The 14,293-nt window shown below is 42.6% G+C and overlaps 1 protein-coding gene across 5 annotated transcripts in view; it reads left to right on the top strand.

Annotated features, from left to right (window-relative positions):
• The first annotated feature begins 12,886 nt into the window (after positions 1 to 12,886).
• The window catches only part of CASR (calcium-sensing receptor), a 41,136-nt gene continuing 39,729 nt past the window's right edge, over positions 12,887 to 14,293 (top strand). For all 5 annotated transcript variants that reach the window (XM_009329087.1, XM_009329102.1, XM_009329118.1 and 2 more), the window contains exon 1: positions 12,887 to 13,318. In XM_009329087.1, coding sequence (XP_009327362.1) covers positions 13,134 to 13,318 — 185 coding nt within the window. In that variant the 5' untranslated portion in view covers positions 12,887 to 13,133. The remainder of the gene's footprint in view (positions 13,319 to 14,293) is intronic.

The raw sequence follows: 14,293 nt of genomic DNA, 5'->3' as shown, positions 1-14,293 counted from the left end.
AGTGTTTTGGTATTAGAATGAAAGGAGGAGAGAGAAGAAAGCTGGAGGAGTAACAATAATTATTCCGTTCAGAAAATCATAAAGAAGAGAAAATAAGCAATGGAAAAACAGGAAAAAAAGACATCCTGGGACAGAGAACTAGAAATGTAAGAGAAAGGGGTAGAAAAAAAGACAACAAAAAATCCGTAAGGGTTTATTAATAAATCATGTTGAACTTAATGTAAAAATAAACCATCCAACACAAATAAAGTGTTTATTTGTTTTTAATAATAGTATAAAGGAGAATGGAACAGCCAGCCAGGGGCTACTTTAGTCTCTGATTCAGCAAACCACTAAAGTACATGCTAAGCTTTTAGAATCTACTAAATTTCATTAAAGTCAAGTCTCGCTAAAGTTGAGCACATACTTAAGTGTTTTTTCTGAATTGGATTTATGTTGAAATTGGCTCAGAATTACAGTTGTCCTTATTGTTTGGTTCACTGAGGATTCTGCAGGGAAGAAATGGGATCAAATAAAGTGTTTTGCTTCAGACGCAGAGGTTTTAAAAAAAATCAAGTAAAATTAAAGGAAATTACTAAGCAAAATACGTTTTTCCCTTGTAAGCAATTTGACAAAGTTGAATTAGAAAGAATGTTCAACTCTCAAATCTGTATTTTATTTTATTTTATTGCTAGAGAAGAGCCTGAATCAGCCTTGATTCAGCTGATACTCAGTTTGACATCTGTTGACATGGATGAAGCATAGTTGCAATACATTTCTGAAATTATTTCTGGCCACTATTACAAGTTGGGAAGCCAAGTCCCAGACAAAGAAGGTGATTGGCATAAGGCTACCCTGCCAGGCAGGAGAAAGAGGCAGGTATCATGTCAAGGGTCCTTCCCCACGCCAGCTCTGGGAGAACATCACTTTCAACAAAACCATACCAAGTTGTTATGAGAAATCTGTTATCCCAGGTTATTTAAAAGCTGCACTTCACAGACAGATTGACTTTTCTAGTGGCTTGCACCTAATACAGATGCAGCACAGAAAGTTTTGGAAAGAAGAATTTTGCTGATACAACCCAGATTCTTCTTCTCATATTTATTTACATGATCCGAGCTTATTTGCTCCTGCTATTTCGTAAAAGAATGATCAAAAGCTGGTTGATTAACTCAGAGAAATACAGAAAGATAAATATGCTTTTCCTTATTCTGGTGTTCTTATTCTGTTACTTCATGTTCCTTGACCTTTCAGCTTGCTAACCAGCAGATCTTACACTGGCCAATCAGAGTGTGTGACATCTCTTTTGAATAACACTGCACTAAATTCTGTAATTTTAACTACTTACAAATGACCGACTACTTTGGCATCTCCCCCACCATTCCCCCGTTCTTTCCTGCCTCATGATGTAGCACAGAAAGAAAACAGTTTAAAATGGCCTGATCCTAGTGACCAGTTCTTCTAACCTATTATTTTCTAAACAGAAGAAAGAGAGACAAAAATTAAGGACAAATGTAGGGTATAGAGCATCCAGGAGTTGATAACAAGCACAGTTCCTTCTTATTCTTTCCAAGACAGACTAGAGCAGCGCAGTTTCATAAATTATGTTCTTGGACTGGCATTTATTGGTATTCAAGAATTGAGCTGAAGCCTCTTTTCATTTGCTCGTAGAGAAGTGCATCTTAAAAAAATGCCCTGATGCAAAGAGCATAACACAACCATATTGTTTTATGGGCATGCCTAGCAGGGAAGGAGGACTGTGCTAGGGGGATTGAGCCCTCTTGTCAACCCCAGAGATGTTTCTTGTGAGAGAGGAAGAAGGTAGACTAGGAGCTGGGAACGATGGAGAAGCTTCCCAGTTACCTATGCACGGTGGTTCTGTAGAGCAGTGGTGGACTTTACTTCTGTGGGCTGTGAACACAGCACCCATTAACACTTCTATATCTTCTAAGGCCAGCCCCAGAAAAGCTATTAATCCTGCAAATTAGGAATTAAGAGCAATTCAGCTGGGTGACACTTGCTGGCAAAGCTGCTGCTTTGGATGTAGGAGGAAGGGCTTGCCTGGGATGCAGGAATGTATATACAATGTGCAGGAATGTAAGGTACTCTGAAAGGCACACAGGTTGAATGCCTGGCTCTTTCACCTGCAGGCAAAAGGTGAGATTAACTAATTTCACCTAAACTAATCAAATTTTGCAGACAACATCCCAGTACCATATGCACCATCCCACAAGGATGTAGTGTCTTCATTCTGCAGAGCACCTCTTTCTCCATCTGTTCAGGAGGGTCTAGTCACTTCCCAAAAATACGGGGTGGGGTAAAATAGCTGTCACTGGAATGCACACTTGTTAGCGTGTTTGGGGGGACTTTCTTTAGAAACAAGGAAAGTTAGGGAAACCAATTTCATAAAAATCTCCTCCTATTTTACTGCAACTCTTAAGGGTCCTAATCTCCCCTGTACATGAAGACAACAATCATTGAAACTACCAAGGAGCCTTAGGCTGGTATTATATCTAAGGCATCTTTTCACCCACTTTAAACAACTTACAAGATGGTAGGCCCTTAACAGGAGGGGTAGTTAGGAAACCATGGCACAGCAAGAGAAGGTCAGAGTCTGGAACATAGAGAGGCAAAACAGGACAGCTTTAAGATGTAGACCAGATGAATTCCTTGGTACCTATATTCTCTAAATCTGAGATTGCTCGAGGGTCTGATGCAGATCCCAACATAAATTAGGGTAGTCAATAACTGGTTGCTTTATGGCGACTTCCCAAAAGGCTGCAGATGGACTGCTGTGTCTCTGGAACTCCCTAGGACTTGGAAATCCCTCCAAGCCCTGCTATTCTGCCACGACTCCTGTGCGGTGCTGTAGCTCCTTAGCATTTCTTAGCAGTTCATTAAGCAATCTGATGAATTAGTTGTATGTTGTTTCTTGTCTAGTAATTTCCCAGTGAGTGCTGGGGGTGCAGCAGAATGCTTTGCTTGGTAGGATGCCTTGATAACCTCACGCATTTCAGTACTCCCTTTTATGTATACACACATGCACCTTTGCTGCACTTGTACTGAAGAAGGCACAGGAGTGGAAAGATGAGAAGTTGCAGAACTGTCTTATTCCCTTCTGGTATTTGTTTCAGAGCTTTGTGATATGTCTTGTAGAAATGAGCTTTAGCTCTTATTGCAGAAAACTCTTACCCTTCAGAGGAATAAAAACAGTCATGCCTGTAAAGCCCCTAGAGCTGCTTCTCAGGCTAGCTTACAGCCACGCCTGTGTAGAAATGGCTCCAAAGACACAGGTCACCATCCACAGATTTCCACCGAGCACTCACTACTCAGAAACCACTTACAGCTCTGTGTCTGCTGACACATCCCTGTGTCTGCTAATGGTGTTCGCTGAGTGCATTCAATGAGTCTCTAAGGTATTTTCTATTACCACTTCTGTTTCTGTTTTTTGCTTCCCACCATCAGCAAACACAGAATTATTTCCACAAAGGGATATCAGTTCCCAGGACTCAAATCACACTGATCAGGGATTTTGAACATGATACTGATGCAAGTTACTTGAAAAGTGTTAACGCGAATCCCAAAGTCAGGTACAGTCCTGATTGATTGAAAGGTGGTTGCTATAAAGCCATGCAATGCCAGCTACACTGCTTGGCATGTGATCTTGTGCACTTTATGAGCCAGTGCTGAAGTGGGAGGGAGATCAGAGGCCTCGTAATCCCACATTAAATCCACACATGGTACATGCTGCCTGTGGGCAGGTTTGGATTTTTACCTGGTTGTGCAGGAGCCAGGAGCTGATGCTCTTTTGACTGCTGCTACCACCACCAAATTTGTTTGAGATTCCTTGAAACAAAGTGTTCTGGTTAGTCCTGGCTCCTTTTTCCATATCTGCAGTTCCCCAGAGGCCTGGACATCAGCCTCTAACAGTTTGGGCTTCACTGTTCTCAAGTTGCTGTGTTGAGCAGAATATCAGCAGTGATACCCTAGGCATATTTCTGCCACCCAGGTATTTCACAGTGCTAAACACAGATCAGGGTGTGACTCCACACTCTTTGGTAGTAGGCTCTTTATTATTTGGACACCCGTACATGATCTTAGGAGTAAAGGAAAACTAATGATATGACTGCTATGTGAAAATAATGTTATAGGTACAAAAAATCTAGAAACTTAAATGGTAACTCACTGACGAACTTAATGTTGGGCATATCAGATGTAGCAGAATTAAAAGTGATACAATTGCCTCGTTTACTATATTTTTTTTTATGTTTAGTTTATCTTGGAGAATTGAGAATGTTATTCTAGGACAAGTGCTTAGGTTTTTCATGGCCAACTTAAACACGTTCTTAGGCCTACTTTTCCTTCTGCGGGCTATTCCTCCCAGTGCTAAGAATATGGCTTTCTTCATTTGAACTGGCCAGGTCTTGTTATTTATGAGTTTCAGCAGCTTCTTCAGTACCATGGCTGATTTGTATGCATATTTTTGGCCTCCTCTTAGCTTTTCCAATGCCAAGTGTGACTGTAATGTATCTTTTTTTAACATACATTTTCTGTAGTGTAATAGGATGTTACCATCCTGATTCCTGCCAGCAAAATTCCATCTATAACAGATAACACCCCCTTAAGCTAATAGAAGGACATGGAAATATTGTCCTGGAGATCCTCTGCTGATGGTCTTGATGATTTGGTAAAGTATCATTCTCAGTAAAAGCTCTAGCATTCACGTTTTGTATTTAGTTCAAAATCAAGTGTATGGGTGGTGTTTTTAAAACAGTCATTATTCTAGATGTGAATTTTGCTCTACACTCCTCTTGTCTCTGAACTCTCCAAACTTCTCCGAGGCTGAGATTCCATTTCCCAGTCATGCTATTTGTCCAGACAAAAATCTCCCTGTTTTGGAGAGTGTGGTGTGTAAGAATTGTCTCTTTCAGCATTGGCAATAAGTGCTTTATAGTAATTTTCAGTTAACATTTGCCTTCTTTAAAGACAGAACAGTTTAATTCCACAGAGAAAGTTCAAACACAGCTCCTCCGTTTGAGCACACTAGCAGTCTGTTTTTGATTGCATCTTTGATGTGCTTGTTTCTCATTTTGACCAAAGAGGTGCAAGAAGGCTGAGCTAATGCCTGCTCTGATGACATATATGAACAATTCACTTTTTCACATATTGTCATGGTATCTCAGCACTAGAAGTCTTGTCTGGTCTCAGAACTATGAACACTTGTCCTGTGTGCATTGTCCACTTCACAGAAGTGCCCTTCTTTAGCTGTCTTGAGCAATGAGATTGTGCACAAAGTTGACCACATATATCCTCTCTGATTTCTGTCCTACCTGAACCTCTTCCTTGTCTGTTGAGGGCAGGTGTGTTGCTCATGGCTTCAACCTTAGCATGATCTAATTTCAAGGTACAGCAGGATATCTGCTGAGCAGTTTCTGTCACTTTAGCAAATTACAGCTATCTGTTAGAGTGAGACTTAATAAATCCCAGATTTAAAAGCCACAAAAAGCCTAATGAATTATTCTGGCACCTGTATTACACAAGGTATAGCTCTGCAGCCAGTAATTATTTTACCAGATGCACAGCTCCTGACTGAGCTATGCTGGACCTTCTGGAAAGGTATAGAAACTTTAAAGCTTCAACAAGCAAAAGCTGAAGAGGGAGTGCTCGAGCATTTTCTGACAAAGCAGCATTTCATCAGAAAACAGTGGTTTGTCAAAAGCGAGAAGCTCTGTGGAAGTCTCCTGGTGGGGCAGTGCTTTGCTGAAATGCAGATGGAGTTCCCACAAGCTTTTGCTTCATGCCCAACAGGCCCCAAGGGGTCGATGAGCAGCTTGGCTCCTCCAAACCACCCAACATTGCAGCTCCAGGGCAACGTCACCTGCAGGCTGTGCTGGCCAGGCTTCCCATACAGGCCTCCCAGAGGTGGGACAACTCTGCTGAATAGGCTGTGTGGGAGTCCAGAGTCTTTTGGGGTCTTGGACAGCCCTGTTGTCATGGCCAGCATCAGGAACCTTCCCCAGCTCTCTGCTGTAAAAAGGTCCTGAAAGCCCGGGAGACTCAGCTGAGCTTGAGCATGCTGGTTCCTTGCTGGTATCCAGGTTGATCACATGAAGTTTAGCAGGTTCTACCTTCGGGCTGAATGGGAGGGAAGAGCTTTTGGAAGATGAGAATTTCTTGTGAGGTTTCATGGCCGTGTGGATATAAACATGCTCAACTTTGCCTTGTGTTCAGCTGATGATCTACCATAAGTTAACAATGTCATGCTGTTCCAAAAAAGACAAGTGCCATGCTGAGAAGTATAAACAGGGCTGTAGCCTGCAAGACACACGAAGTAATCCTACCATTCTGCTCAGCGCTGGTGAGGGCCCAACAAGGACACTGTGTCCATTTCTGGGCACCGGTCTGCACTAAATGCGGCGACACGCTGGAGAGAGGCCAGAGGAACGAAACAAGAATAATCTGATTTCATAATCTTTATGAAAGAAGATTAAATTAATTTAGTTTGCTTGGTCTGAAAAACAGAGAAAAAGGGGAAGTGAATTCAAATCCCAAACAAGGCAGTTAGGAGGGAGGCACTGGACTGCATGTGACAGGTGGGAGAAGACAGGCTTAAGTTGCAACAAAAACCATTCAAGTTAGATGTGAGAAAACATTTGCCTCGGTAAGAGCAGAGAAGCATTGAAGTAGGCTGCCCTGGGTGTCTGACAGGTCTTCTTCTCAAAAGGTTTTAGAGAAAATAGGCTGGGAACAGCACTACTATTGCTGAGCCCTTCTTGGGCTAAGGGACAGGCCGCATGACCCCTTGAGATCCTTTCCAACCCAGCTATTATATGAACTTGAGCAGCTGCTGTTTAAGGTTGTGGTTAGTTACTGTTTGATTAAGAAGTCATGAGTGTGCCATTCAGCTTCTTTTCACCCAAAGAACAAAGATTTACTGAACATTTCTGGCTTTTCTGCATGATTTAGTCTGACAACTAAAACATTCATTCAACTAGCAAAACAGTACTGATTGCTGCAAGCCTTTCAAATACCCATGGCTGTACCCTAGGTACCTTCTGTCCCCCATCAGGTAATGTTTCTGCCATGACAATAGTGTCCCGATGTCTCCTCCTGTTCCTGGAACCACTCTAAGTTCCTCCACTGAAGTTTAGGTAAGATAGCTGCCGCTTTACTTCCACTTCCAAGAGAGTTCAAAATCAAAATGTCTGATAGTTACAAAACAGAGTGGAAAAAAATGTTAAAGAATACTTAAAAAAAGGGGAGGGGGATTAAAAATACGGTTGTGTCAAAAAAAAATGGAAATTACAATACTTATTTTTTATATTTTTCTTGCAAAAGAAATCTTCCGGAATTGTTTTTGGTGAATACATGTACAGGGAATAGGTGTTCTGCATTGAAGAGCATATAATCAAAGAATTTATGTGCTAATACTAAATAATGTTTTAAATGTAAAAATATTTGCAAAGGAAAAAAAATAGCAATGGCTTCCAAGCTTCCTTCTTAATTCAGTTGCTTGTTAATTTAATCTTTTTAATTTATTAGCTGAAAACTGCAGGACCACAGTAATTTGTTCTATTAGTAGTACAATTTCCACCTACATTTTGCTAAGTTTTATGTCTTCAGGCATGCATTAGCAGGTAATTCAATCTTTGGCTGCATAACTCTTTCCTTTAATAAGGAAGAGGCTCGTAATCTTAATCCAATTAAAGAAAAGAGAACTGAAGGAACATTTGCTACAACAAAAGATGATACTAGAGGATATTAGCTTGGGGTACTGGCAGCAAGCTAATAACTGTTCATCAGGAAATCAGTATCTTCAAATATTTTCAACCTCAGGTGTGGAGAGCACTTGAAAGCAGCTGGGCCACCTGTCTCTCCTATTAAATGAGTTTGAGATACTGGGTTTCCCAGCTATAGTTGGTATTTAAGTATGGAGAGTTGTAAATTTTGACACTGAGATTTACAAGGACCTGGGCATACACTTAGTTTTGCTTTTTCTGGATACCATGTTGTGCCAGTGCGTCTTTGGACATTCATCCCTCAGTTTGCTGCCTCAGGGATGTATTTTATATATGCACAGCCCATCTTGTTCACAGGCGGCACCTCTGATATTATTTCAATTCTGTGTCCTGTCCCTGAGAATAGCTAGTTCCAAATTATTCAGGGGGATACCAAGTATTATCCTATACCATGAATGAATAACTTTGTTTTCATTGTCTAATCCCTTGTCATGCTGTTGAACGACACCTTGGAGTGCTGAGTGCTGTAAATGCTGTTTTAAAATGAATCCTATTTTACCAGTTTAGATCTTTCAACTTTGCCTACTGTGAGAAAAGAGAAATAAGAATGTGGATTTACTTTTTCTACATTTAATACTTCAGCCACGCACTGTCTGGTGGCAAAGAGTGGTTCCTAAATATTCAGTAGCATCAGCTCAAACCCCTCCATAGCATCCCAGCAAACTAAATTACATTGTCTATCTGGTCATGATGAAAACGGTTTCCTTTCTCATAAGCAAAGAACCCCGAAGGTAAAAGAAAGCCTTATTAAAGGAAAAGCAGAAAAACAGAGTAATAAATCAGCAGGCTGTGGTCTCGAGCTCACCCCCTTCCCACAGCAGATGGGGAAGTCACTGATCCCGTTCCACCTTGGCTAAGTCCTACGCACAGCTCTCTGCCCAGGCCCAAGGGGACCCCATTGCTGGCTGCCTCCACCTCTGCCCCTGAAGGAGCATGCAGGCCCCCAGGTCTCTTTGCCAGCGGGGAGGGAGGCAGGGGAGGGGATGTACTAGGCTAAATAGCAGTAGTCAGACTATCCCATCTCTTTGCAGCCGCTCTTCAGAAAGTACTGCTCCCTGCTCCAAACGTTTTGCCTCGTAAGTACTGGGTCTACAAGGCCCCTCCTGTGCTGGCCCTCACCTCGGTACACTGTATCAGCTTTTTTTCCTTCTTTTTTTTTTTTTTTGACTACTGAAGAAATGAAAATTCGGACCCTTCTTCCTCTTGTTTCCCTTTCCTCGGACTTTTCCCTGTTCTCCTGGAAGGCTACATTGCTGGTTGGGGTGACTCCTCAGCCCAGGAGTGACCCCCAGCCTGCTCTTGGTCTGGGCACAGCATGTTTTGTCCATGCCTTCCCAGATGTGATTAGCAGCATTTTATTCATACTATCCTCAGACCTGGCGGTATCTGAACAAGAATGCTCCGCCCTAGCATGACTGATGTGCCAGGGGTGCCAGCTCCCCTGGAGCCCCTCGCTCTCTAGCGGATGCAGGGAGGGGGCTCCCCACAGAAAGTGGCCACTCGCCAAAGCTCCAGGTTGCTCTTCTTTCCCTTTGCCCACAGGTGTCAGCCATGACCTCTTGCCTGTCACATCGGGCTCCATGTACTGTCTATCATTTCAGATCTTTTCTTCTCTTCCCATTCCTTTGTATCCTTTCTTAAATTAAACAGTGCCAACCTTTCTAACTGTGAAATCTCTCCCGGACACACAACTTCTTTGCTGGCTTTCTGAGCTGCTTTCATATGTGCTATATGCTACACTTGGACAGGGATATCTGAGCCAACACTATCTGCAAGCATATTTAAATTGACTTTAATAATACTGCTGCATTACTTCCCTGTTTTTAATCTCAGTTTGCAACCCAGGAGAGCATTTTACTTACTTTTTGCTGCTGTAGAACAAGGGTCCCTATTGAATTGTCCAGAAGAGGACCCAATTTTGGCCTGTTGTTATTGATTTTCTTGTGACTGCTCATTCTGGAACATGCACAGAAGCTAATGAAAATGAGTATAAAAATATTTTGTTCAACTCATAGCATAGTTGCTTCTAAGAACAGCAGCTCCCAGCATAGCTTTTCATGCCTGTGCCAGACAGAAATGGTGGTTAAGTGGGAGACGCATCTACCCAGATAGATGAATGAAGCAGGCAAGAGGGAAGTGCCATCAGCCGCACCAAAGGCACCCTGCTCCACTGGGATGTGTCACTCACACTGGGACCGGCTGGACCGGAGTTCATGTGGTGGACCTCACTTGTCAGCCTCAGTCTCTCATAGACCATTTGCAGGCTCCAGAGCAATTCATGAGGGCCCTGCCTACTCTTGGATGTGGTTGAAGAGCAGACTGCAAAACAGGTGAAGTGGTTCAGTTGGGGAGCAGACCACTCTTTTTCTCAGGGACCCTATGCTATCAGCTCACCCAGTGTTGGGAGGGTGCCCTTGAAAAGCTGGTGGCAAGGAACAGACTGACAATAGTAGAACAGTTTGACTACGTGTCTCTTTGCTGCCTGATCTGAGCAGTGCTTGGGAAAAAGGGCAGGCAGAGCAGCAGCAAGGGTGCTCTGGCCACGGTTCTCCACGAAGGTGGAAACTTTCCTAAGTGCTCCTCTCACTTGGGCAGGGAGTGGGCTGTGAGCAGATGTAGAGAGCATGTATGCTATACGTGACCTCCCCGTCTGCAATAAACTCAATGTGCTCCTGAAGCACCGAGCTTGCTGCACATTCACTTGGCTGTATGCACAGAAAGGCTAGCTATGTGTCAAGGCAGTGGGTCATGGTGTAAAGCCCTCTTTTGCAGCAGGCAGACCACATGTCTTTCTTTCTGCCACAAGACCAGACACCCATTCTGTAGATGATTGTAGATATTTCCATGGGGCATCAGATAGCAGGAGGGCTTTGTGAATCGGGATGGAATGGAAAGAGCCTGCAGCTGACTGCAATGATTGTTTGCCTTTCAGTAGTTCATCCTGTAGGACCTGGCAGACTTAGCCTCAGCCGGGAAGAGAGAGAGAACATCAGCCTAGAAAATGTCTGATACGCTTTTTTGTATCTTTTTTGAATCCATAAGTGGTGGGAGGAAGGTGACCTTTCCCTATCTGAAACATGGCAAAGCATTTCCTTCCTTTTTCTCTTCAGCAGCAACGAAGCGACAGCCACCATCCATCTGCCAGGGGAAATGCGAACCCAAAAGCTCAGGGACAGTTTTCCACACACTCACTTATTGCACTGCTCTGTCACCTACTAGTCCTGGCTCTGGTTAAAGTTCTGTCATCCTGCTGTCAAAGGGCCACATGCCAATACCAGAGGCTTCTTAGTGAAAGGTACCAGTCAGATGTAAAGACAACGCGCTCACAAGCAAAGGACGATATTGCATCCCAGCTAGAGCAGTGTGACATAACTCCAATTGCTTGCTAGAGGAATGTCCCAAAGAGTTTTCTGACTGCCAGTGTCAGCAGCAGCTGGACATTTCATGTCCATGTTTCAGATTTTGAGGATTGTGTTGAAATCCCCACTCAGCAGTAGGGATCTAGCAGTCAAGTTTGTCAAAATCAGAGTTTCTGACTTTGGATTGAGCCACTTGGATGCTGCAAACATGAAATACCTATTTTTTCATATGAAAACCAGTATGTTCCTACAGAATCTTTCAGTGTGACTCCACATTTCCTGGTACAAAATTGTTTGCCGAGACATATTTTGATCTCTAGCCAAAGATTTGATTGCCCTTGCCAATAAAAATGTGCTTGTTCAAGCCAGGACCAAAGAATAGTTTAGAGTGGACCCACCACAGAGAAGTGCAGCATATGCCCAGCTGTCTAAGTGTGTTGGCTGCAGAGGCATGAGCATGATGTGAGCTTTGTCTCTCTTCTCCCATTGAGTGCTGCACCTGGACCTTCATTTTAACAAAAATGTGTGAAATATTTCCAAATGCTTGGTGGTCATACAGCATGCATAATCCTTAGGGCTGGCTACTAGAAGAACCCCTATGATCACAGTGTTTCCCTGCAGTAGCTCCTTTTTTGACCTAGGTAGAGGTCAAATCTATCTAGGTACATTTAGTGCATAAGTCGTCATCCTCATAAAAAGGTTCTCAGCACGTGAAAACTCTTGATGACTTACTTCAGAAATTAACTGTCCTCAGGATTAGCAATGTTAGACATATGTTAGACATAGTCTAATGTTAGACTATGTTAGACATACAATATGTTAGACATACAATAATGTTAGACATACAATCCTTGTATGTCTAGCTTCTATTCTGAATTTGACTAACTTCAGATTTTTACTACTAGCTTCTAGACCTATTCCAAATAGGCTGAAGAGCCGTTTGTTCTGATTTTTTTGTGCTGCCTCCTCCCCCATAGCCATTTTCATATGCCATAATTAAGTTAGTTCTTCATTTGGCAGGCCTGTAGACGTGCTGCAGGGAAAATGTATTGAGTACAGAGAAGCTGCAATATTTCTCATCCCCAGGATGCAGGCTTCAAAACTCAACAGCTAAGCTTGCAATGACATGATCACCGAACCTTTCAAGCCTTCGTGATTCATTATGGAGAAGTATCTTGATTTCAAATGCTTCCCTGGAAGCCATCCTCACTTTGAATGTGAAAGAAGTCTTTCTTGTGATCTTGTTTCATTTTTAGCAAGGATAAGTTCAAACCAGAGAGTTAAGAACAATCAGTGGAAAGGAGGGGATGGACTGACACCAAAAGATTATCATAGTTCTTTTCTTAAGAGAAAGGTTTCATTCTTACGGCATCCCCACTTGCCCATCCAAGTCTCTCACAGTGTGCTCTGTTCATGGAGGTCTGATCACAAGTTTTACAGGGTCTCCTGTGACCAGAGTCATGTAGAACCATAGGAAGATGGTGGGAAGACACCCACCTCATATGTGTGATAGAGAATTAGGCATCCAAGAGAATCCATGACACGTGTTTGAGGAGGTGTGGCTGGCATCACTGGGGTGTCTGACTTACTCTGTCAAAGTTGGTATGTGTCCTGCGCAGGCTGTTGAGTGGGAGTGGCCATGGGGGAATACTAAGAAGTTGATGGGACAGTGTAGAACCGCTGTGGCAGTGTGGGGTCCTGGTGTGTAGCTGGGATCACTTTTCATGTCTTTCTTTTGCAGTTCTCAGCGATGGGCTCTCCATAATGCTTTGGTTGTGAAGAAAGAAGGACTGCTGAGTTGTTTTGCAATGGAGAAGACAGAGGGAGAAACACCAGCACTGTGGCTCCCACCCTGTTGCTTATCTCCCTGCAGACATGTGTCCCAAATCCTCTCCGTACTGTATTAAGGAAAGGAAAAGCTTAGACATTACATCTGCTTTCTTACATCACCTTTACCAATTTTGCATCCTATAACGCCCTGGTGAAAAGAGGAACAATGACTTTATATAGCTGCTGCTTGATTCTTTTGCTATTTACCTGGAACACAGCTGCCTATGGGCCAAACCAAAGGGCACAGAAGAAGGGAGACATTATTCTTGGAGGATTGTTCCCCATTCATTTTGGAGTGGCTGCTAAAGACCAGGATCTAAAATCAAGACCAGAATCAGTGGAGTGTATAAGGTAAGCCACGAAAAGAAAAAATAAGAAGTTTTGGTGGGGGAGTCTTGCCCTTTCTTGGCTTTCTTGTACACAGTGTAAATACAGTCTGTAATCTGATGCTTGTAGAGGCAATGGGAAACTATGGTGTAAAGAATAGAATAAAACAGGCATGTAAAGACAGGAAGTACATATGTTAAACAGTAACATAAATAATATTTGGACAGTGAAAGAGGGCAATCCTTGTATTACCCAAAGCTGCCAAAACATGAATCTGTCTGGCCATTCACAGTGGACATTCGAATAGTATCTGAAAATTAGCTTTCCTAGCAGAAGGATGGAAAATAACCCATAGTGCCCTTACATTCATTTGATTACAGTCATGCATAGCAAAATAACTTAGAAATAAAATTTTGCGTTTTTTTTCCAGTTCTGCCTCTCATCTTCTAAGACTTTACAAACTGTTTAGTTGCCTAGACAAGTGAATAAGGTGAAAGTGAGATAGGTCACTGCTTTTGAAAAATCCCACTGAACACACAGATGTCTCTTTAGGACGTTTACAAAGTCCCAGACTTGAACTCCTTTCCCAGGCTTTCCTCACCCAAAGTCCTTTTCTTCTGTGTAAACAGTGTGTATGGGTTTTGTCTTAAGTCTTTGGCAGTTAACCCTGGAGGGAGAAATGCACATGAAAACAAAGTATCTTCTTATTAAAGTGTGGCCATTTTTATGATGAAACATGAGGAATTTTTAACCTTACAACCCTGCACATAATACACATTAAAGTGTGACAGAAACTGATTGCAACTGAAATGCCATATAAACAAAATATAAGAAATTGATGTGGAATTTTGTCATGACCATGCATGGGAAAACACTTCAGTGTTACAGGACCTCTTCTGTAATCATATGAGAAAAATTGTATATCTGGAATTATTTGGACCTCTCATCCTAGACTAGGGATCTGGTACAGTTTTGTTGCAGATGGTAATGAAGAATGGC

This window comes from Pygoscelis adeliae, unplaced genomic scaffold (assembly GCF_000699105.1).
Source record: "Pygoscelis adeliae isolate BGI_AS28 unplaced genomic scaffold, ASM69910v1 Scaffold120, whole genome shotgun sequence".
In the NCBI taxonomy this organism is placed as follows: Eukaryota; Metazoa; Chordata; class Aves; order Sphenisciformes; family Spheniscidae; genus Pygoscelis; species Pygoscelis adeliae.
This window is presented reverse-complemented; position numbering and strand designations above follow the sequence as displayed.